This window comes from Habropoda laboriosa, unplaced genomic scaffold, assembly GCF_001263275.1.
Source record: "Habropoda laboriosa isolate 0110345459 unplaced genomic scaffold, ASM126327v1 scaffold801, whole genome shotgun sequence".
NCBI classification, from domain to species: Eukaryota; Metazoa; Arthropoda; class Insecta; order Hymenoptera; family Apidae; genus Habropoda; species Habropoda laboriosa.
In genome coordinates this window covers 277,371-301,178 of record NW_017101026.1, presented here as the reverse complement: position 1 = coordinate 301,178, position 23,808 = coordinate 277,371, and the positions used below count along the sequence as shown (strand labels likewise).

The 23,808-nt window shown below is 35.5% G+C and overlaps 6 protein-coding genes across 8 annotated transcripts in view; 4 read left to right on the top strand and 2 right to left on the bottom strand.

Annotated features, from left to right (window-relative positions):
* The first annotated feature begins 2,711 nt into the window (after positions 1 to 2,711).
* LOC108577872 (free fatty acid receptor 4-like) lies at positions 2,712 to 5,975 on the top strand. Its single transcript, XM_017941089.1, has 6 exons — positions 2,712 to 2,784; positions 3,785 to 4,036; positions 4,318 to 4,545; positions 4,821 to 5,027; positions 5,091 to 5,276; positions 5,349 to 5,975. Exons 2-6 carry the CDS (start codon positions 3,929 to 3,931, stop codon positions 5,973 to 5,975), a joined length of 1,356 nt encoding a protein of 451 aa, XP_017796578.1. The 5' UTR covers positions 2,712 to 2,784; positions 3,785 to 3,928.
* A 2,324-nt stretch (positions 5,976 to 8,299) lies between these two features.
* LOC108577931 (protein farnesyltransferase subunit beta) lies at positions 8,300 to 10,301 on the top strand. Its single transcript, XM_017941162.1, has 7 exons — positions 8,300 to 8,324; positions 8,689 to 8,790; positions 8,886 to 9,002; positions 9,097 to 9,335; positions 9,427 to 9,727; positions 9,804 to 10,045; positions 10,103 to 10,301. The coding sequence occupies exons 2-7, from the start codon at positions 8,692 to 8,694 to the stop codon at positions 10,299 to 10,301; spliced, it is 1,197 nt and encodes a 398-aa protein (XP_017796651.1). The 5' UTR covers positions 8,300 to 8,324; positions 8,689 to 8,691.
* Positions 10,302 to 10,859: 558 nt separating this feature from the next.
* LOC108577871 (mitochondrial import inner membrane translocase subunit Tim16) lies at positions 10,860 to 11,464 on the top strand. The gene has a single exon (XM_017941088.1). It carries the CDS (start codon positions 11,063 to 11,065, stop codon positions 11,462 to 11,464), a length of 402 nt encoding a protein of 133 aa, XP_017796577.1. The 5' UTR covers positions 10,860 to 11,062.
* Positions 11,465 to 11,821: 357 nt separating this feature from the next.
* LOC108577922 (exonuclease 3'-5' domain-containing protein 2) lies at positions 11,822 to 14,394 on the bottom strand. Its single transcript, XM_017941153.1, has 7 exons — positions 14,162 to 14,394; positions 13,724 to 13,865; positions 13,334 to 13,633; positions 13,122 to 13,246; positions 12,620 to 13,029; positions 12,166 to 12,545; positions 11,822 to 12,091 (listed from the first exon to the last, which is right to left on the bottom strand). The coding sequence occupies exons 1-7, from the start codon at positions 14,392 to 14,394 to the stop codon at positions 11,891 to 11,893; spliced, it is 1,791 nt and encodes a 596-aa protein (XP_017796642.1). The 3' UTR covers positions 11,822 to 11,890.
* Positions 14,395 to 15,211: 817 nt separating this feature from the next.
* Positions 15,212 to 20,936, top strand: LOC108577888. The gene is made up of 10 exons (XM_017941108.1): positions 15,212 to 15,956; positions 16,053 to 16,171; positions 16,263 to 16,755; positions 16,838 to 17,103; positions 17,207 to 17,346; positions 18,812 to 19,078; positions 19,180 to 19,500; positions 19,609 to 19,864; positions 19,932 to 20,203; positions 20,286 to 20,936. Exons 1-10 carry the CDS (start codon positions 15,665 to 15,667, stop codon positions 20,551 to 20,553), a joined length of 2,694 nt encoding a protein of 897 aa, XP_017796597.1. The 5' UTR covers positions 15,212 to 15,664; the 3' UTR covers positions 20,554 to 20,936.
* Positions 20,937 to 22,318: 1,382 nt separating this feature from the next.
* Positions 22,319 to 23,808, bottom strand: part of LOC108577983 (signal transducer and activator of transcription 5B) — a 6,753-nt gene continuing 5,263 nt past the window's right edge. For all 3 annotated transcript variants that reach the window (XM_017941224.1, XM_017941226.1, XM_017941225.1), the window contains exon 9: positions 22,319 to 22,940. In XM_017941224.1, coding sequence (XP_017796713.1) covers positions 22,775 to 22,940 — 166 coding nt within the window. In that variant the 3' untranslated portion in view covers positions 22,319 to 22,774. The remainder of the gene's footprint in view (positions 22,941 to 23,808) is intronic.

Sequence of the window (23,808 nt, the reverse complement as noted above, 5' to 3'; positions counted from 1 at the left end):
CGCTGCTAATGTTGCAATCCTATTCCACGCTGAATCGGTAACGTTGGAAGCGACACGAAAATGATGTGGGGGCTCTAGAGCCTCCACGGCATAAGACAAAAAAATGCATTGGATGATAGGTCTATTTCGTACCTCATCTGTGACATAACTACCGACAGATGACGGTTAGGCGCTGCTCTGACAGTTGGCGGGTAGCGTTTATACTAGTTAGCTGCACGTGTAGTCTTTCTTTTAGGTTTATAATCACGATTACTTTAAAGTATTCATGTGAAATAGGTATCGTAAAAATTAAACATTCTATTTTCTTTCACCTTTCGTTCGTTTTATTTTTATTTTTTTCCGTTAATTTCTTTGTTTCTTTCCTGTTTCTTCGTGGAGTCGTTCGGAAAAAGCTTTAAAAACTTTTCGTAGATTTAACATTCGTATTTTGTGTTTGTGTTTTACCAACGACATAGTGAGAGAACGTTTAGAGACAAGTCACGATTTGTTTCTTTTCATTATACTATTACGTATAATTTGTTATAGATTAAATAGATAGAGATAAAAGTAAAGTGCAGAAGGGGTAAGAAATAATTTTTCGTATCTGTTCATCTTATAGAAAATAATCGACTGTGATATAATAGTTTGCAACTACTCTGACGTCGAATGAAAAATTGTTCGCAAATGGGAGAAATAACAGCGGTTGACGCGCAACGAGAATTTCTATGTTTAAAAGTTCAAAGCCACTCCCTTCGGCCATTAGGACAGAAACACACACACACACACCTTACCACCTATTTTATTTCTTTCGTTGACGTAAAATTCAACTTCGATCTTTTCTTTTCTCTTTACGATCGATGTTTCTCCATCAGCTCCTGAAATATCTGACTGCGTTAGTACGATAAAGTCCGGGGATTATGTACAAGACATTTCTCTATTTTTTCATTCTTCTTAAATAAATTCGAATAACATCGAGTCGTCACGAGAAAAGATAGAAAAGGACAGAGAATCGAGAAATATGACACCATGTTTACACATGAAATTCCACTCTGAGAAACTTCTAACTTAATAGGAACACAGAATAGGCAAGGAGGAATTAGACGAAGAGGCTCTGTGAATTAAACAGGGATAGAAAATACCAGCTGAAAACAGTAATTCCATTTCTTATTAGAATTACAGAATATAAACAGAGGTATTAGACAAGGATAGCACCAGTGTGCGAAAAGGAGAGAGATAATCGTTTCCTATTGGTCCGCGGGTATCTAAGCACCACCTATCGATGGCCGCGAGGCCGACATCTTGTCGGCCAAGGAAAAATCATTAATAACTCGATAGTTCCGATGATTTTGTAAACTTTTAGACTTGCAGAATGAGGTGTGGACATTTAGCAATTTTCTCATATCAATTTTAATACACTAGAACCTGCCGATAATTAGTTATTGACAATTCTAGTGCGTGATGTCGAGAACGATATTCTTTCTACTAAATTCTCATAGAAATAACTACACGCATCTGAAAGGAAAATCTTTTAACTACATTCTCATGTAATTTTTATGAACATGTTCGATTTAGTTTAGGTGTTATTAAACGTTTTACGAGAGAGTTCTCTATTCATCGTACTCGGGTATAGTGAAATGTTAGAAACAACTGCTAATATCTAATAAACCACATCACTTACGGCTATCAAATTAATTGCAGAATATAAGGAAAAGTTCATTCTTTACATTCTACATGCCTGAAAGTGGATAATTAATCACGCATGTCTATTGAATCAACGAAAATGTGTTACGATGGAATACGACGGATATATTACTCACCCGAGAAATGTTAAATAACTGTTAAACTGAACAGAATATGATAATAAGAATTATATGAGAATGTAGGCAAAGGAAATGCCTTTAAAATGAATGTAGTCACTTGCATGAGAATTTACTAAAAAGCTATGAAATTATTGAGAAACCGTAAACGTGTATAACCGTAAACGATATCGTTCTCGACATCACGTACTAAAATTGTTGATAACTAATTATAGAAAGGGAGATAACTAATTATATCAAAATCTATATGAGAAACTAGCTAAAGGAATAGCCTTTCGAACACGTATACATATAAAAGTGTATAAATTGTTTGTGCGCAGTTACAAAATTAATGAGAAAATCGTAGTTCGCGTCACCAAGCGCAAGCGCGAGATGGCGTTAGTTTCGCCCGCATCATTTGTTTTTCTGTCCTTGTTTATCCATATTCCTTTCCTTGTCTAACACGTGGCACTATTGCCATCCTTGTCTACCGCTATTCCTTTCTTCGTCTAACTCATTTCTCTATGTAATGCTATCAGTATCTACCGCAATTTGTTACATTGTCTCTGTTCACTACTGCTATCCCGGTTATTTTTATTATATTTTAAACTGTCCATTTTAAACAACTGCGTACTACATGCAAATATGCTGTAATATGATACGATTATACAATACCCTGTCCTAAATATGCCTTGTGTCCAATTTCATATTTACATTTAGTTCTAATTCCAACCGCTGCTAATGTTGCAATCCTATTCCACGCTGAATCGGTAACGTTGGAAGCGACACGAAAATGATGTGGGGGCTCTAGAGCCTCCACGGCATAAGACAAAAAAATGCATTGGATGATAGGTCTATTTCGTACCTCATCTGTGACATAACTACCGACAGATGACGGTTAGGCGCTGCTCTGACAGTTGGCGGGTAGCGTTTATACTAGTTAGCTGCACGTGTAGTCTTTCTTTTAGGTTTATAATCACGATTACTTTAAAGTATTCATGTGAAATAGGTATCGTAAAAATTAAACATTCTATTTTCTTTCACCTTTCGTTCGTTTTATTTTTATTTTTTTCCGTTAATTTCTTTGTTTCTTTCCTGTTTCTTCGTGGAGTCGTTCGGAAAAAGCTTTAAAAACTTTTCGTAGATTTAACATTCGTATTTTGTGTTTGTGTTTTACCAACGACATAGTGAGAGAACGTTTAGAGACAAGTCACGATTTGTTTCTTTTCATTATACTATTACGTATAATTTGTTATAGATTAAATAGATAGAGATAAAAGTAAAGTGCAGAAGGGGTAAGAAATAATTTTTCGTATCTGTTCATCTTATAGAAAATAATCGACTGTGATATAATAGTTTGCAACTACTCTGACGTCGAATGAAAAATTGTTCGCAAATGGGAGAAATAACAGCGGTTGACGCGCAACGAGAATTTCTATGTTTAAAAGTTCAAAGCCACTCCCTTCGGCCATTAGGACAGAAACACACACACACACACCTTACCACCTATTTTATTTCTTTCGTTGACGTAAAATTCAACTTCGATCTTTTCTTTTCTCTTTACGATCGATGTTTCTCCATCAGCTCCTGAAATATCTGACTGCGTAAAAAGAAAAGAAATGCAAGTCTGGTAGTTTTTTTAATTGCATAAATGAATCGCGATTTACGCAACGGAACATAAATCGAAACACACACGATCGCTGAAAAAAACGATCATTTACGAGAGAAAAAAAGATACACAGAGCTGAGAACCGCTATGAAATTTCAATCGACATATCCCCACCGGCCAGAGAAATAACGTTAACGGTAAAAACGAAAAGATAATAGAAGAGGAATAAGAAACTGGAAAAGAAGTATGTACTACATATGTATATAGTTCGGAAAGGCAGATAAATACACGCGTGAAACGTTACGACGCAACTTTACCCGTAACTGACTCTAATAGACCGCAACTCGTTTGTTTCTCGTTTGCAGTTATTAAATTGTATTAAACGATTTGCCTGTTACAGACCCGATAAGTCCTATCAACCGGATCCTACATCGCCAGTCGGATAACTAAAATGCGAAGGACAACCGAAACGTACGTGTCCCATAAAGCGACCGTCGCGTATTCGGAACGTCGAACCGACGACTAGTAGACAAGAGAGAAAGACATGAATTCCTCTTATATATGGGGAGAAGACGACGAGTGGGGGGAACGTTACTATTTCACGTATTACAGCGAATTGGAGGATCGAAAGGAGATCAGCAGGATGGTCGAGGTAAGTTGTATCGACGCGACGTGGAAAATAGGAAGGATCGCAAAATAGCGGTGCAAAAGAACGGAGGTGTTAATTAGCGGTGAGAGAGGCGCTCGAAATGGAAGAGCTCATTAGAGCGGAAGAGAACGCGAAACAAGCACGTACTATTTTTGCTTTCCTCGAATACGCTTGCTAGACCGTTTCGAAGGATGAACTCGAGCTGATAAATGTCTGTTCATTCGTCGAGGAATGGTTTTGAGGATTATCGAGAAGAAAATTTTTAGAACAACACCACACTACAGGTGGTGGTACTGGGTGTCAGCTTCGTTCTAGCTGTTGCTGGCAACTTGGTACTGGCTAGCTGCATACTCAGATACAAGGAATTGAGAACACCGACGAACATGTGCCTGGTGAACTTGGCCGCTGCAGATCTTTTATTTACCCTCGGCGTGCCAGCCGTCGCTTACACTAGATACACGCAGTCCTGGCGCCTTGGGGAGACCATTTGCAGATTACTACCCTACACCCAGGTATCTTACATCTTCTTCGCTCCAACTTCGATCGATCGTGCACGATAATGTAACAACTTGTTGTTTTCATTCCCCCGACAGACTTATAAATAAACTATGCTGTTGTCCGATCAATTTTTCTTTGCGGCTATAAAAATAAAATGTAGCAAATGTCCTTGTATTATCTTAATATGTACACCTATGTTTCCGACTTTTCGGTACGGTGCAAGTTTTATTTAAAAAAATATGAAAACAGATCGACAAGTTGGTTAATATTTGTTAATTGTTGTTCGTAGTTCGTCTGTGGCTTCGTACTTCTATGGACGTTGACGTTTATATCGATGGACAGGCATCGATGTTTGGCAATAGCTCCTTACAGAAGTGCCTTAACGATGACCAAGGTTTTAGCGAGCAGTTTCGTCATTTGGATCATCGCAGCTTTCGTTTTTTTACCTATTGTATTTTGGTTCAGGCAGAAGCAGGTAGGCAAAAGTAACTCGATCGTGTTTTCTCTCTAACGACAATTCTAATAATATTGCACTTCGATACAGGACGTTAGGAACGAGTCGACCATCATCTGTACTTTAATATTCCCACGAAACGAAATTGTAAACATTTCGTTGTGCTACACGATACCGATCATCCTCCTAGCTTGCCTTCTACCTATGGCTCTTCTCGTCTATCACTATCAACGAATCTTCCAAAAAATTCTCGACACACGAAACACGTGGGCTGTCTCCTGTGTGGCACAAGTAATTCTTTTCTTCTACCAACTTTCTTCTATTTAGCAACTTCTTCACCGTGTTTTATTTACGATCGTACAGGGGTTGGAGAGTGGTCGCAAGAATGGTGCAACAGGTAGAAGAGATTCGGAACTGTCGGTTGTCGGTACGTTACTACCTTGGGCTGGAAGAAAACTGTCTAGCGCATCGGTTACAGGTGGAAAAGCTCGTGCCGGTAGCCTCTCTCAGCACGAAGAAACGCGATTGTACAAACATCTTCGAGTTGTACGAATATTACTGTTGAACGTGATAGCCGTATTGGTAATGTGGCTTCCAATTACTATCGTCGTGCTATTGATTTACGTGGACGGTAAAAGACCTACCGAGGATACGAATTTCTTCTTGAGATCGCATCACTTCGTTTGGACTCTGATCCTCGCGCAATTCAACACCATAGTTAATCCTCTTCTTTACGGCGTGCTCTCGGAAAACATTCGAGTTTATTTCGCTAAACTGTGGAAACGGCCAAGATTCGACACTAATTCCAGAAGCGTAGAGCACGCAGGTTCCAAGAAGAGCTTGAAATCGTTCCAAGCATTTCAAGCTCGGTTAGAGACGATTAAAACTCCTCCCGGTAGCTTAACAAATCCATCCAATCATTTGAAGAGAAACTCCTTGAGTAATATAGTAGGCAGCATCGTTGAGGTACCCAATTCGGAAAAATTATGAAATTACGAGAAAATAGACGTATTATAGATCACGTCGAAGAAATTTATTTCAGTTACTTTCAACGTTCAACGAACGTTCACCCAGTTAAATAGGACGGAAATGTAAGCTGTATCACGAAAGTTTTATAAATAACTAAATCGTACTAAAAAAAAAATAAAATTTATTTCTAATAAAACTTGACTGTACTTATTCCTCCTATATACATTATTTGCAAACGCAGTTTCCTTGCAACGAGGATGTTCGTCATATTTCGACTCGTTGTGTTCTACACATCGACGCTAACTTCTTTTCTCACATTTTTTTTAATTTCCGACAATTTTTTCATATCGACGTTTCCTTTTTCTATCAAACTTTCGAGCATAGCAATTTTCGAATTTATAAAGTTAAACTTCTCCGATCTTTTTCTAGTCTTTTTACCTTTCTCGAAAAGGGGATTGATTACGTAATTTCTTATAAGACACCAAGGTTGTCCTTCATCTTTCACAACTATCAAATCTATCGCGATTTCCGAGAAATTCGCCGTTAAATTTTCCGGTATATAGATATCGACTATCGTCTCCTGATCTACAATTTCTTTCGTACAAAACATACTTCGATGTTCCGATTTTACGTTAAGAACGACCCAACAGTTTTTTGGTAGAACATCGTGGAAACTTGCTGACAAGAACAATCGATTGGCTATCCTATTTATCACTATTTTTGGACATAACCGTACTTTATGTTTATGAGCGTATAAATTTATTCTTTTTAATTTATTTTCTTCGGTTATCAATGTCTCGTTGAAGAAATGTAATTCTTCACTTCCCTTGTAAATCTTATCCATTATGAATGTCGCACATTTTAACATGTTGAAATGAAGATTAGTAAAAGTATCGTTTTTCACCGATAATGTCCTTTCCACTGTGTCTGTAGAAAATTCTACTAACTGTTTCTTCTCTGTTAAACCTAAGATTATCTTGGAATCGTAATATTGCAAACAAACAAAGCTTTTGTCTTCAACTTCTATTCGTTCAACTTTATTGGTTGATAAATGTATTTTTGCATAATATAGTTTAGATTTGTCTGAATAAACCATCCATAATGAATGTTCTGACAATTGACTGAAACCGGCGCAAACAGCCTGTAACTGTGTTACCAAGCATGTTTTTTCAAAGACAACCATATTGTCTCTTGCATGCATTACGATAATAACATCTATATTAGTGAGAAGAAGTAATCCAGCGATCTTTGAATCTTTTCCTACAGGTATTATATCTTTGATAGAATAGATACTGTTGTATATTATTTGTACAGTCTCGTTTATTAATGTCAAAAGTTTTTGTCCATCCCCAATTATGCACAAATTTTCTATGGTAGAATCGTTATTTACTAAGGCCTTCCTGAAACATTCCTCCACATTTTCTACGTTTAACGGATATATACATAATTTATTTTCGTCCTCTTCTTTAGAAGAAATTTCAAACAGCATTTTATTTGTCATCTTTTGTTTATTATCCAAATAAACATGTTTCTTCCTTGGGGTCAATACTTCGTAAAAAACAGTTCCCATTCCAATAGCATGTTTACTTAGAACAGCAAATTCTAGGTTCCTCGAAAGTTTGTAGACGCCTTGAGGAGTGCAAATTAAAAAAATTCGATCGTTAAAACTCTGTATTGTTTTTATTGGAGCCGGGGCTGTCAAAACTTTCACAGGCACGGAATCGTTGCTTCTACTGTATGCAAATATACTAAGTTTATCTTCGTTCCAACAGAAACATGTCTTTTTACCGTAAAATGTGCGAACAACAAAATGTTTTGGCACAAAATACTTATTTGTCGTAATGTACATTCTTATTAACTCACAATATTTATTGTATTCCTATCGAAACGAGCAATATTTGTATAATCACACACTATAATTACTTAGATTAACGATATGTCGTGACAAAAATATTCTTCAAACGTCTGTTTTTATCCGAAAAAATCAAGTATAGCGACCGTTACGTGTAAAAGCTCCGACAAGCACTGACGATACCACACCCTGTAATTCGACGTACACCACACGTTTCAAATGATTTTTCGCAAAATGAGAATCGGTAGGAATTGAAAAAAATTACGAATATTTTCGGAAACGATACAATATAAGCAGTCATGTTTTAATCCTTATAATTACATCGCCGCGATTAGACCTGTATTACATTTCTTATTACCGAAACATACGTTATGGTTATTAAACACGCCTGATTTCGTTTCGTAGAATCAATCGAAAGTTCCTAGCGAAATCTCTAAAAAAGTTACGGATAAAACAAATGTTGAACTTAGGTTAACTTAACCGAAAACCAAACGAAAGACTATAATGCGACAACTACTGTAACTAAAGTTTTCTTCTCGCATTTTAATCATTTCCGAATCCAGTGCAAGTTCTAACTAGTTAGTATTAGAGTAATTTTAACATCCTTCTAACCTTCCACTAAATATTCTATGTTCAACGCGAAAATAATACATAGTTATTATAATACTATCTAACTCTAGAAAATTTTATTTCAAGTACAAAATTTCATTATGAAGCCGAATTTTATTGCGTAGAGAAATGACAAAAGAAACGTTATTTTTTGTCATTATTCTTTCAAACATTACGTAGTATAATTCCCGTCTTTTTTATGCGTATTTACATTTTACCACATAATTTCTTTCTTTCAATTGTTAATATAATATATATCCACGTGTTCAATAGACTATGTCGAATTCAATAGAATCACGGATTAGAACTTTCGACGAAATATTAGAACAAAAACAGGATGTTGAAGACTATGAAACTGAAAGTTCACGGGAACAGGTATACTTTTTACATCTATAAATTCCATTATCTTTCAAAAGTCTCTTTCGTTCTTTTTTATTTCACGCTAATATTTCTTAACATTCTCTTTATAGGATTCTGTAGAACGTAATGTACTTGAAGCATATAGATTAGGGCAGCCCATTTTAAGAAAACATCTACATATGCTATTTTTAGAAAGCTGCTTGACTAATCTTAACGAAGATCACGAAGTAAAAATGTTTAATTTCTCTTTATTAATAGTTCCTCCTTCTGTTATACTTATATTTTGCACAAAGCTTTTATATTATTTTCTTTACTTTCCAGTGCTTGGACTGTAGCAGGCCATGGTTGTGTTATTGGATTATACATTCTCTTCAAATCTTAGGAAAACGTTTAAGTGACAGTGAATATTCAAAAATTGCTGGCTTTTTGGCTAAATGTCAATCACCGGAAGGAGGATTCGGTGGAGGTCCTGGGCAATATCCTCATTTAGCATCTACGTATGCAGCAGTAAATGCATTATGTATCATTGGTACCCCTCAAGCTTACCAAGTAATCGACAGGTAGATACATAAGGGAAATAAACATAATTATTCAAAGTGAATTTTTCAAACCTTATTCTTTACAAATTCAATCTATGTGTATTCATTTTAGGAAGGGACTTAAACGGTTTTTTCTATCTTTACGTGAGGAGGATGGTTCTTTTCGTCTACACACAGATGGAGAAGTAGACATGCGGGGAGTATATTGTGCTGCTGCAATATCCAAATTAACAAATGTATGGACTCCAGAAATGTTCAAAGAAACCGAAAATTGGATAGCTCAATGTCAAACATGGGAAGGTGGTTTTGGAGGTACTCCTGGCATGGAAGCTCATGGAGGGCATACATATTGTGGTTTATCAGCGCTTGTGATTCTTGGAGGAATTCACCGCTGTTGTATGAAGTCATTGCTGGTACAACTCATATTGTATAACTTATAATATACATTCAAACATCCATTACTATATTTTCATATCTATTTACTTTCAGAGGTGGATAGTAAATAAACAAATGCGTCTAGAGGGTGGATTCCAAGGGAGGACAAACAAATTAGTAGATGCTTGTTATTCAATTTGGTTAGGTGGAATTTTCCCATTGGTTCACGGAATTTTAAAACACTTTGATGAAGAATATAATAGCGAATATTGGTTGTTTGATCAAACGGCCTTACAAGAATATTTATTATTTTGCTGCCAAGATAATTACGGCGGTCTTCTGGATAAACCCAAAAAGTATGAAACACTATTGATGTTGCGGTAAAAACAATTTTATTGCTGCATTTATTTCAGATTTCGAGACATATATCATACATGCCATGCACTTTGTGGATTATCAGTTGCACAAAATTCTCCAAAGATGTTGGTAATTGAATGTGATGGTTATAAAGACTCCAATAGACTGGAAGTAATTGATACTATATTTAATATTGCGTGTGATTCTCTTTGTAAGGCAAAGGATTACTTTTATAGTTTGCCAATACCTGACTGAACATATATTTAATGTTTAAAGAGTATTGATAGAATAAAACGTGTTTCTATTCCACTTTAGCAAAAAGTTCAAACACAAGTCCTACTTCATTTTATATTAAAATTGACCAACGAAGTGTAAATATAAGATTATTTAATAATAAAATTCATTATTATTATGAATTACCAAATAAACTATATTTTAATCGTAGGATTAATCAGTATTTTATCAGCATAATGCACATTTCTTCAATTCTAACCTAATACATTTTTTAAATGCAAAAAATTACACAAATAAACTATCAATTAAGATTGAAGATTTATAATTGTTATACTTTTATAAATGAAAGCTTGTAATCTTGTAGAGATCAATTTTTCACTTACTAAGTAATTACTTTTATCAGGTTATGAATAAATAAAGGTCTGTTTTTATATAATCTTTGAAGTTGTAATTCACCTTCAACAATAGATACTTCCGTTATGTTATATTACAAGTATTATTTTTACATCGAAAACTCAGTATATAGACGATTGCTAAAGAAAAACGTGCTTAGGAAAGTATATACGAGGCCCATTTTGAAATGGTGCAACACGAGTGTAAAACGTGTAAGAAGCGCGTTATCTAAAGAATTCTCTATAAAATTTAAAAACAATAGTGTCAGTATTTGAATATTGTAGTAAACAAATTTTATGTAGAGGAAGTGCCATTTAAAAGCGAAACTGTAAACGAAAAGTGTGTCGAGAACTATTTTGACAACTACTTTTGAACGGAGGGAAGAGGTTATGGCGAAACACTTGGTACAAATAATTGTTATGGGCACGCAAGTCGTGGTCAAAGCGTTCACACGAGCATTACGACAAGAAATTGCTGCGAGTCAAGCTGCTGCAAATAAAGCAGGCTCTGGCAGACGAGGAGCTCAACATGTTGCAGCTAACTATAAGACCGGCATTTCTTTAGAGGAAGCTCTACAGATTTTAAACGTTGACCGAGTTGACCAAGTGGAAACTATCGAACGTAATTATAAATACCTTATGGAAGTCAACGACAGATCGAAAGGTGGTTCCTTTTATATTCAATCAAAAATTGTACGTGCTAAGGAACGTATCGACGAAGAACTGAAAAATACCAAAGTTCCTCCTCCAAAGACAAACTTTGCACAACAAGAAAGTTCGAAACAACCATGATACATTCGTATACTTGTATAGTATAAATTTAATTATTATACCTTTGAAGTCTGTATATATGCATCCAATAACATTTTAATTATAAATAAATAGTGTGAAATATTCAATAAAAAAGTTGGCACAACTACATTTTATTACAGGTTAAAATATCGAAATAAGAGAGAACTTTGTTTAAAGTGCGTATGTTATAAGTTTTTGTCTTTTATAAGTTGAAGTGCTTAATATTAATCCCATAAGTGAACAAAACAGGTAGAAAAATGAAAAATCTTATTAGATCTTGTTGTGTATATATGTACATATATAAGTAATGTTTACACATGTGTATATAAATATATGCATATAAGGGACATATAGATTTACGTGACAGTCTTTTAATACAAGTACTCGCTCTTATACGAGTCCTTTCAGGTACATGATATTTAAAATTCAATATGCCAAACCAGCTACCTTTGCATCTTCTGGCTCAATTCTGTTTTGTGATTGACGAATAGTTAATCTTTCTTGATTATGACGAACAGACCATAGACTTGGTAGGTATTTTGGCTTCATAGTCAAAAGAAAATGCTCTCTCCACATACGCTCCAGTTCTACTAATCCCCCTTCCCTTTTTTGAAAAAACTGAACCACCTGAAAAACAAGATTAGCTAATGTATTTAAAAGAGCATATAAAATACTTAATATTTATCATTTGTTAATGATACCTGTAGACCATGAGATTGACATTTAGACTGATCATTGTTAAGTGAAGTCGAAATCATAGCATTTTTTAATTCTTTGTTTAATACATCAAGGAGAATTGGTGTAACTTGTTGTTTATTTGTACATTCTAAGATATAATGTTCCAACTCTTTGCGTCGTGCATCGGGTAAAGTTGTTCTTTCTCTTAGAGCTTTAACAGCTGAGTGCAATTTCTTCCAATTAGTTGCACGTTTATTACGTATATGAGTTAATGGTCCAGCTAAAGGTGCATCACACATATCTGCCAGCTTTCTTCTGAGCTGCAGATCATGGTAATTACTTATTTCATGACAGGATGGACATAATAATAATATATCATGTGATTGATGGGCTTTCATCACCACTAGAAAATATTTACATTTTTTTAGATGCACTCTTCTGTTATATGCTAAATTATATTTTAAATGTACAACTTACATGGAAAATATTTCCGGTATTCTCGAGGTACAACATTTTTTCTAATGAACTTATCTGAAGTTCCACAAACTACACACTGGTTTACTTTAATTTGTGTATAGTACTGTCCAACTTCTCCCAAAGCACGACCAGAAGGTTCAAACTTTAACTTTACTGTAAATGGTTCCTTTTTAATTACATCTCCTAAACCTTTACCAACATACCATTCTGCCTTCTTACGATCACATGTACATAATATTTCTCCATCTGGTGCTTGCAAATAGCAATTATGATACAATGGTTTATTTCTTGTAGGTATATTAATTTTACGCGTAACGTTATTTATTTTTAAATCACCGGCAATCTTATAAAAATTACTGTTTTTGATGTTTTTCTGATTAACACTTGTTTGTACATGTTGAGCCTTGAACCTGAAATGTAAAAGGTAGAAATAATTTTCACATATTAACACAACAACCAATAAATAAGATGTTCTTTAAATATATACAAAATATTTTATTACCTCGTATCAATTACACCAGTAGGTAAACAATAAAATTGCATGTTCACATTTTTATTACACACACCTTTTATATAATTTACAAAATTTTCCCATAAAGAATACTTCTCTTTTATCCTCTGCACAATCTGTAAAACATAAAGTAATTTGTTATCATACATATATACATTTTCTGTGAAATTAGTTTAATAACAATACAGATTTTCTTCTTTTACCTGGTCATAGATAAGAACAGATGCAATTGCGTCACAAGCAGCATATGCTACTTGCTCGTCAGTAAGGGTGCCAGCATTCCAATTGCTACACCTTACTTCTATCAATTTATCCATTTCCAAACCTAAATATTGCAAACTCATTGCAGCTAAACTTTTTGGACTTGGTAAATTCACACGCTCTGCTAATGTCCTTAAATCGAGTGTACCACAAACTCTACATCCATAATCTGCTATTATTTTTTGACCATCTTCATATGAAGCAACTCCAACTTTGAGAATGCGTTTACTAGCTAGCAATTCCTAAAAAAAAAATTTTTTGTTAGTTCAACATAAACTTTACTTGCATGTTGGTCTTAATTTATGTATATGTATTTATTAAATGTTATGTACTTTCAATTTTTGAGGAATATATCCAATTTTACCAATCCGAAAAAGACCACACACTCCATTAAATGTAGCAAGTTGAAGTAAAGAAACAGGTCCTTCATTAGCCCATTCACAATCAAAACCCAATATGTCATTGGACAAGTTGCTTTTACATGAAACATATTCATTTGAAATTCATTATTATTCTTAATTATTAAACTAATTATTCTTAAACTGACTTTATAAAGTAGAAAAAATTTTGTTCCAGTGATAATATAACTAATGAAAACACACATATACACACGCACAGAGAGAAAGACAGAAGTAAAACTAATGTCCTAGGAATTTATAGGTACATACACAATGCAAAAAAATGTAAATATAGCAGCAATGTGTACTTGTCATATGTAACACTTAGAACATACAATGTAATATTGAAATGGAAATAATTTTATAACTTACCAGCGAATACGCTGAATGGCGTAATCACATTTTTCTGGAGTATCAGCCAAAATAATTTTATCTAATGCAATTTTAAGACCCATTTTATTATCAGTCTGCTTATAACTTTTACTTTTTATACTTTGACAAAGATGTTTAACACTTTGAAAGACATTCTTGCGGTACTTGGAAGCCAAGAGTACCAGACCCACAGTTACACAAACAAGAAACATGTTGCTCTTTACAGGATGCATTAATTGTAAAGATAAATTTTTAAATATATTTAATAAATAAGTTAATTAAATTTATTGCTATGTTGATTGATGAGAATTATAAATCGATAGATCATGCCAATACTTGAAGAGCAACAACGGTAAGAAATTCGGCGAAATGTATGTTCGAATTATTAAATAATACGAAAGACTTGAATAATCGCACGATAGGTACATCACGACCTTGATTATTGAGAATAAGTTAATAATTGAATGAGGTTCAAGGCAGTCCGTAGCTAATGGAGAAACGGCCGATGTACGCGGCTACGGATATCACGCACAACTGCGATATATATGTTACACGTGATTATCATAACGTTATCTTTCTTAATATGTATTTTCTTTCTTATTGGATATTCGAGTAGAACGTTCTTTATTCTGATTGGTTGATTTATTTTTACGCACAATCTTTGCTACAAATTTTACGTACCGTGTTATCACAATATTACACTCTTTTCTATTGTAAGCAAGGAATAAAATTGCATTTTTTTAAATATACATATATTATATATATAACGTCACGTATTTTGGGAAGTGTTGCATTGTTACGAGATTCGTAATATATTATATTTTTAACGGTGGAAATGTTAAAAAAAAAAAACTTTATAAGACATATCGATGTCCACATAAATAAAGTATTAATGTAAAATGAAATATTTGACATTTATTCAAGATTTCGTAGTGACTTTATGATTATTCACTATATCTGACTTAAAGGACTATAAGATATGTTTATATCACTCTATTGACACACTTCTTACGAAGAAATTTATGACGATGCTAGTAGTATATAAAGTAATTGTACATACATCATATAGTTGAATCAGCATTTTTTGCATAAACGATAGAATATAATTGCATATACACGTAAATAAACACATGAAACAACAGTATCGGAAAATTTAAGTATGGCGTTAATCCTATCAGCTGATATCGTCTGCTGGAATGACGAATCGTAGTTATTAAATGGTTACACAGTGCTCCCAAACATCATAAACAGATTCTTTTATTCTATGGATTTTCTGATAAATTAATAAATTTATAATAATTTAGAGTTGTTTTTTTTAATGACGCAATGATTTGTTCGAAGTTTGTAATGGTGAAAATACTTGGTATATACGAATTCGACCGTGTGCGTCATTGACAGGTGGGATAGGAATATGGGGAAATAGATAGGATTAGTTGTGTAAACGATTTTTCAAGTGATCGGGTGGAAAAGGAATCTGCCGAATAATTAGCAGATTCGGTTGTAATGAGCGACTCCGAACAGCGGCAATTACACGTGCCTTATCGAGAGTATCACAGCCAGAATAGTACCAATACTTCTGCCTTGGTGGAAACTGATGCACTGGTAGATCTCTCAATAACATCTAATAATTGTTTACCAGTAAATAACGAGTGTTCAGAGCTAATACCAGACGTTGAATTTGTTCCCAACCTGAGCAACGAGCAAACTATAGCCATTGATTCCCCTGGAATTGACCGGGAGAGCCAGCCTCTCCTTGGTCGACTGGAACTTGATGTCACCTTCAATCGTTTTCCTGGTTTGTTATTATCTAACCCATAAGTAGACTCGAGCTTGAATATTATTCTCAATATCTTTAGATGTATGAATTGTGCATCATAATATATTCTTTTAGATGATCCACAATTCTCTGAATTAGTGTGGCAGGCTGAATTGGCAATAGATAATGGAATCTTCCCAGAAAGAATATATCAAGGATCTAGTGGCAGTTATTTTGTAAAAAATCCTGCAGGGGTAAGGTATAGCTTTCTTGTTGTCAACATCTAATAGCTGTGATATTCCTTGAAATAATAATATAGTAACGACAGAGCATTTTTAATTGTAGAAAGTAATAGGTGTTTTTAAGCCAAAAGATGAGGAACCTTATGGAAGATTAAATCCAAAATGGACAAAATGGATGCACAAGCTCTGTTGTCCATGTTGTTTCGGGAGGAGTTGTTTAATACCAAATCAAGGATATCTCAGCGAGGCGGGAGCAAGTTTAGTTGACCGTAAATTAGGTCTGGGCATAGTTCCAAATACTAGAGTAGTGAAACTTGTCAGTAAAACGTTTAACTACCCACGCTTAGACCGTCAGAAAGTCCGTATGAAGCAAGCGATTATGGATCAGTTTCCAACAGTGGGCTCCCATTTCAATCGTATCGGTTTACCGCCGAAAGTTGGCTCTTTCCAAGTTTATGTAGACGGTTACAAGGATGCCGATTATTGGTTAAGACGATGGGAGAGTGAACCTTTGTTACCCCGACTTTGTAGAGAATTTCAACTTCAATTCGAACGTTTAGTTATTTTGGATTATATAATTAGGAATACTGACAGAGGTATTTAACAGTGTTATAAGATTCTTTGTTAATCTTTGTTAATCTAGAAACGTATGTATCTATCGATGATATCTTTTTAAAGGGAACGATAATTGGTTAATCAAGTATGATAACAGTATGGGAAAAAACGGATCGGAACAGGTTGAAGTGAAAATAGCCGCTATAGACAATGGTTTGGCCTTTCCTTTTAAACATCCTGATTCCTGGCGTGCCTATCCTTATCACTGGGCATGGTTAAGTCAAGCGAAGCAACCGTTTAGCGATGTAACGCGAGAGCTTGTATTACCACAACTCTCGGATCAAAATTTTGTACAAGATCTTTGTGACGATTTATATCAGTTGTTTAAAGTAAGTGACGTAAAATGATGATTACTTTACATCGACATACCGACATCGGCAGCGGTCGTTTTTCTAATTAGAATTCGAAAATAAGAAGCATTTATTTTTGTAGCAAGACAAAGGTTTCGACCGACACCATTTTGATAAACAAATGAGCGTGATGCGCGGTCAGATATTAAATTTGCAACAAGCTTTAAAGGATGCCAAAAGTCCTGTGCAATTGGTTCAAATGCCTGCCGTGATCGTTGAAAAGTAATTTATTCGTACATACGTATTTTTTTACAAATTACAACAGATACGGTCAACGACGATGTGAAATGCGATTTTACCCACCACTATTTTGCAGGGCCAAAGGAAACGGAGCACCAAGGCTATTCTCATTCTCCGATACGTTTACACAGCGCTTCCAGAATAAAAGTCCTTTCTTCTCTTGGTGTTAAACAAATCCTTGTTGATTATCTTGGAGAAAATGGCAATAGCCCTGTATAAGTTTATCGATCGAAAAGAACTGCTCGGTGCATCACATAATATCGTAATATTATTATTTGTTCTGTCTCTCTTAATTTTATTACGCATTACTACCTCTTTTTCAATAATAGTTTTTAATCTACACATACACGGTCTGTAGATTTATCGATAATTACATTTAATTTATCTTATATCTATATACTATTTTCTTTTTAATTCGAATATACTAATTCGAACCATAGTATGATTATATTGTATACAGTAAATATATGTAATGTTAAAACAATATTTATCGATATGCTTCGTGTGAGGAAAGTGAAGAAAATGATAAATGAGTATATAGGGTAGACAGTGTTTTACGACTACGTATACGGAAAGAACATCCCTTTAACGAAACGCGAACAATCACACGTAATCGCATTGTATGTTTTCTATGTCTTCCATGTATTAAATATCTCGTGTGGATTCATACGAATGAGTATGAATACACGTCGATTTACGTACATTTTCGCTAGACGCTGTCGAAAGGAAACACCTGTCGGACCTTAAAAATTAACTGTGATCTAAAATAGCATGAAAGGCATATTCGTATTGTTTAAAATAAACATTCTACGTAATCATATTATATTTTTAACCGATGCGTATGAGGAAATAAATTTTCTATTAGCAGCTAAGATAGAAACTTCTATTACAGTTCTTATCTCAATATGTCACTTCTTGATATATATAAAATCTATCGACATTTTTTTCTTTTTCTTTTTTAATACGCGCAATCTTCGCAACTATTCGAATATACGATCGATTTAATCGTTTCAATCGATTTAACACTAACTTCCAAGTATTATGGCTCGATAAATTTCACCTCTGATCGAAATCGCAAAATGCAAAATGTGATTTCGAGAGACATTGACATTTCTAACTACAATCTTATCCTTTTATATCATTCTATTTTCTATGTTCCGTCGGAATATTTTGAGACTTGAGATTTATCAACGACGTGTCGTCGTTTTTACTTAAAAAGGAAAAGAGATACTTATACAATTAATAAGCACCAACTAGCAACATGGAAGTAGTGGAGATTAATAGAAAGAAGATGCAACCACGATTACCGTGTCGTAAATCATTAGAATGCCCGTGTAACGTTCAAGTAACGAGTCCGCCAATTTTACCATTTCAATTTTTCAATAGTGTTACACCATCGTTGTTTTAACGTTGCATTAATACGATCACGCATGCAGTGCACAAGGAGATACGTACAACCAACGCGAGTAAAGTCGTTCGCTCCTGTAAGAACGTATAATCCACCTTCGAAGATGCTCGAAGCTAAAACTACGTATCATCTGTCGTATTTGAACGTGGATCGTGCAGAAATGCGGCAGAGTCGATCCCAACCCATTCGACCCGCAGCTGCTCTCGCCAAATCCGATGTCCCGTTTTCAGCCGAGACTACCAATAAATTGAGTTATAAACTTAACGAGAATATTTCTAGAACGAAACCTATCATACCCAGACAAAGGTAAAGGATCAAAGTGGAACTTGAACCACATCGTGATGGAGGATCGAGTGAAATTTAATCAAATCCTGTCATTTTTCTCTCTTTTCTCGGATACACGTTAGGTCGATGATAGGATCTGGTCGAATGGACAACGTTACAACCATTCGCCACGATTATCAACGCAAATACGTCGAGAAACCAGAGATGATAATGCCCTGTGGGAACATTCGTGTAAGTAGCGGGCAATTGGACGCTAGCACCACCGCGAAACTTTCTTACGTCGACCCAGGCCCTACGGAACCGACGATTAATTTTAAGCCGATCACAGCCTACTGTCCACCTAGTGAACCGATATTCGACGACACTACGCACAAATTAAGCTATCAACCAGTCTGCATCGAGGCAAAAGATACGTGTCCCTGGCAGCAAAAACCAACATACAAGTACATATAAACTAACTACATTTATACATTTGTACAATTGCTTATTTTCCATCGACATTTTTTTTCTCTGTTTTCTTTTTCCTTTTTTCTCACCGACAACGTTTAAAGACCTCCTGACGTTGCAATGTGCGGAAAGACAACGTATTCTGAAAGTTACTTGCAAAACGAAGAACCACGTATGGAAGAACCTGTTCGACCGACGATAGCCGATGTACTTCCCCACGGTGGTGAATTTCACGGAAAGACTATTTACAAAGAAAGTTACTTGGAATTGGCGGGTAAGGTTAAGCGTGTGGAACCAATTCTTCCTTGCAACAGTATCTCGAAGCCTGGTGGGAAAGTATCGGCGGACACGACGAGCAAAGTACGAACGCATCTTTTTGCCTTAACTTCTCACCGCCTTAATTTCCTTCCTTACTCTCTCGTTGTAGTTGAGCTACCAACCCGTTCAAAGTGAAAAACGCGCACCAATATTACCTCGACATAGAAATATGTTGGGAGATGGCCCCATGCAAACCAAGACAACTAGTCGTTGCGATTTCGTGAAGAAAGTAACACTGCGACCCGAACTCATTATTCCGTGCAATAATATTCGAAACGCGGAAACAGCGATCGACGATAGAACTACGACGAAAATGTCTTATGTGAAACCTGACCTGGTAGAATCGGTTCAAAGTTTCAAACCTGTTGTTCAGTATAAAAAGTAGGCGAATGATGTTGACGGTATTGTGTATACATATATTGAAAAATATTTGTCCTTTCTTACCTTTTTTTTTTTTATTTAGATTACCAGAAAAAATTGAATGCGACACCGTAAACAAGCTGTCCTATCAGCCCTGGACTCTTACTCCGAAGGAAACTGTACCATGGGCGGTTAAAGGAAAATATCAACCACCTACCAATCCTATGTGCGCCGATACTATCTATCACGTTAGTTATCCCGCACCTGGACATTACGAAGAAATCTGCGGGCCGGAAAATTGCAAAGATCCATCGTGTCCCGCGATACAATCAGAGGCGATTGCGAACGATGAAAATAGTTGCAACCAATGAACCCCCTCCCTTTCTTCGCCTACCGAAATACAACGTGTTTATTCAATTCAACTCCTCCACGCGATATCTCTGCAATTCTAAACGACACGAAAAAATTTGGAGGTCGAATTAAAAGCTATTTTATTCGTTACGTCAATGTACGAACACATCTTATTTTACACTTATATAGTAATTATTGTATACAGGGCGATTAAGAGTAATAATAACGTATATCTTTTACAAACAGTAAAATTGTTCTCGATAATAAAATAAACTCTAATCTTTGATAAAAGATCAATAGACAATGTTAACGTACTACACCCTTCACAAGTTCAGTTTTAACCTGGCGTGTAAATTACATTCATCCATACACCCACGCGCATACACATACGTATACGCATGCATACATACATACACACACGCGCACACATACATACATAAATACGTACGTACTTGAGTTCGTTGTATGTACGTATGCATATACGTGTATGTATATGCATCTATATATTATATATAGTAAATATATTGAAGATAACGATGCGTTCAAAATCTATCCGAGATAAAGCTTAGCGTACATCAATGTTTTCTATACGCTTAACAATTGATCATTTTCATTTTAACGGTGTACATAATCTACAGCGATGGGAGGGATCATTATAGAACGAATAAGCATCTATTATTTAAACTTTAGTCTAATAGCTGGAGAATATAGAGATTTGGTTAATCGCGTCGAAAATGTTCACCGCGTGAGGCGGAAAAACCTTTTGCTTTCGATTTTCCAAAACGTTCGGATAACGTAAGGAGAGATTGAAACGACGGTAACACGTCACCGTTTCTCACCGTCACTCGGCGCGGCAATTCGAACGATCAGAAAGTAAAATTTTTTTTGTAAGAATTTTCAAAAAATATAACGAGCATAAATTCGAAGATTTTAAGGCACATATTTATAGGTCACACAAATTCCATAACGTTCTACACATTGTTTGCGCTATTAGCGTTGCACAAACCCCGTGCGTGCATGCGTGCGGATCTCCTCTTCCTTATTATTTTTGCCCACGCTATACAGACGCTTCTCATTCATAAATTAAAAGCCTCGTTTTTTTTTTTTTTTCTAATTCCACTATTTACATGACTGTGTGTACGCCGCGGAAATGATTGTCCGCTATAATTTACGTATTCTACATATCGTTATACCAATTCTACTCGTCGTCCGACATCTAGATTTGATCGTCACTCGCAAGCCCCCTTCCTCTTCTTCGTCACGCATACTTTATCTTCCGACGAATAACCGAAAACTTTGTTACAGACCTTGTTACAGGCCATCGTTGATACATGCCCAGATATTTAGTACTTAGGAAAATAGCATAAAGCTAATTTAACGTTTCACCTGTCAAATAATTCCCGTTATTTTATACAAATTAGAAGAGTCTTCGAAGATACCGTACTACTTTATGTACCTACTTCTACCTGCATACACACCACATAACGCTTCCTATACCGAACAACGTACGTACAATTTGTCCGTGACACATTTTGTACCAAACATTTTTCTACCCTTTTGCGGATAACATATATGTATGTAAGAGAACTTAAAACTAAAAAATGATCGAACATTTCGAGAAGTTCAGACGCGACGTACTTATTTAAGTACGACGAAATCAACACACAGACGATAAAATTATAAGCGCGTTTCTGTGTAAAAACCTTGTTATAGATAATATAAAACTAACACACGATTTGGTAGTAGATCTTACACAAGATCAATTTATCCAATCATGCTGCCGTCAATTTCATTTCGACCGACTCCTTCGTTTTCAAATATAAAACGATATTGCTGTCTCTACGTAAACATTCTACGTGTTCCTTTCACTCGTTGTCAGCCGATTATACGCGACGCGTACGTGATACACATACGTATTACGTATTTACGTATACATACGTATAATGTAAAAGAGGAGAAATAAATGACAATAGCTTGGTAGGATATATTGCACTTATGTAGGTTAAAATTAAAAGATATGCCACGTTTCTTAGAGACAATGGTAACCTAATTATAGGTAAACGATAATACGAGACCATTTTTACATCCCTCCCCTATCGAACAATGATAAAACATGAACGGATTACATCCGTTTTTGTAATTATGTACGATTTGTTTGAAGGTGATGAAAAATTGAGAAACGAAGACGGTTAAGACACGGTCGACACGTAGGTACAAGAAATATGATCGCGCCTGGCATACCTATTGCGGCTTAGTGTTGTACGATTGTATGAACTCGGAGAAGCTAAAGTGGTCCAAGTTGAGATTTTCGTCGATCGTGGGCAGCTCACCGTGACCCATCAGCTCCACATAGTCCATGTCCGGATTTGCTCGCCCGACGCTTGACTGGCCAAGGCCCGTAGCGTAGCTACCACAAATCAAAAACACAACCCCAATCACTGGCATAGTAATGGACAACAGGCTCGTACTATATTCAAACATATTACATACGGCTACGTAACCGATTACTTCTTTCTTTCTTTCTTTCTTTCTTTCTTTCTTTCTTTCTTTCTTCTTTCTATCTTTTTCTATCGTTTAAACGTCATGTCTGTTTCAGAGGAAACGTGTGACCGATTAGCCGGATAGCCGGTACAACACGGCAAAGGAAGTACACGCGACAACCACAAAAGATCCCCAACCCAATCGAAATTGATCGGTCACTCTCGAGACATCACACCCCCGACGACGTTTTTCTACTCTATCGCTATTCTTTCAGACGAGTGTCTACAAAAATTATAGTTCCACAGTGTCTCTTGGAACCGAGACCAATAATTCTTCGAATACGTTCGATTTGCCAGTAGTACAGGACTGTAATTATAATGCATCGTGATTGGAGCTGCGTTTCCTCTTTTCTTTTTTTTCAGCAGTAGCTAGCAGTTTAAGCATTTTAATTTTCCGTTGTTGTGGTTGTACCGGCTTGCTCCAGGCCTTTGCCTTCGATTTGTTCGGAATCTCGTGTGTTATACACTATCTTTGCACATTGCTTAGATTCAACCTTACTTTTTCGTACGTGTTTTTCTATATAAAAAACGTGTACATACGCACACATACTGTATATATACATGTACACGTATCCGTATACATACATACTTATGCATGTACAATATTACAAACGAAACAGGAGCTTTCGATACTCGACTCGAATCGCACGTTCTATTTTTTTCTTTTTTTCTTTTTTAATGCTACGTCGATAAGCTGTTTCTCTTTAAAAAAAAAAGGGGGGGGGGGGAAGGTTT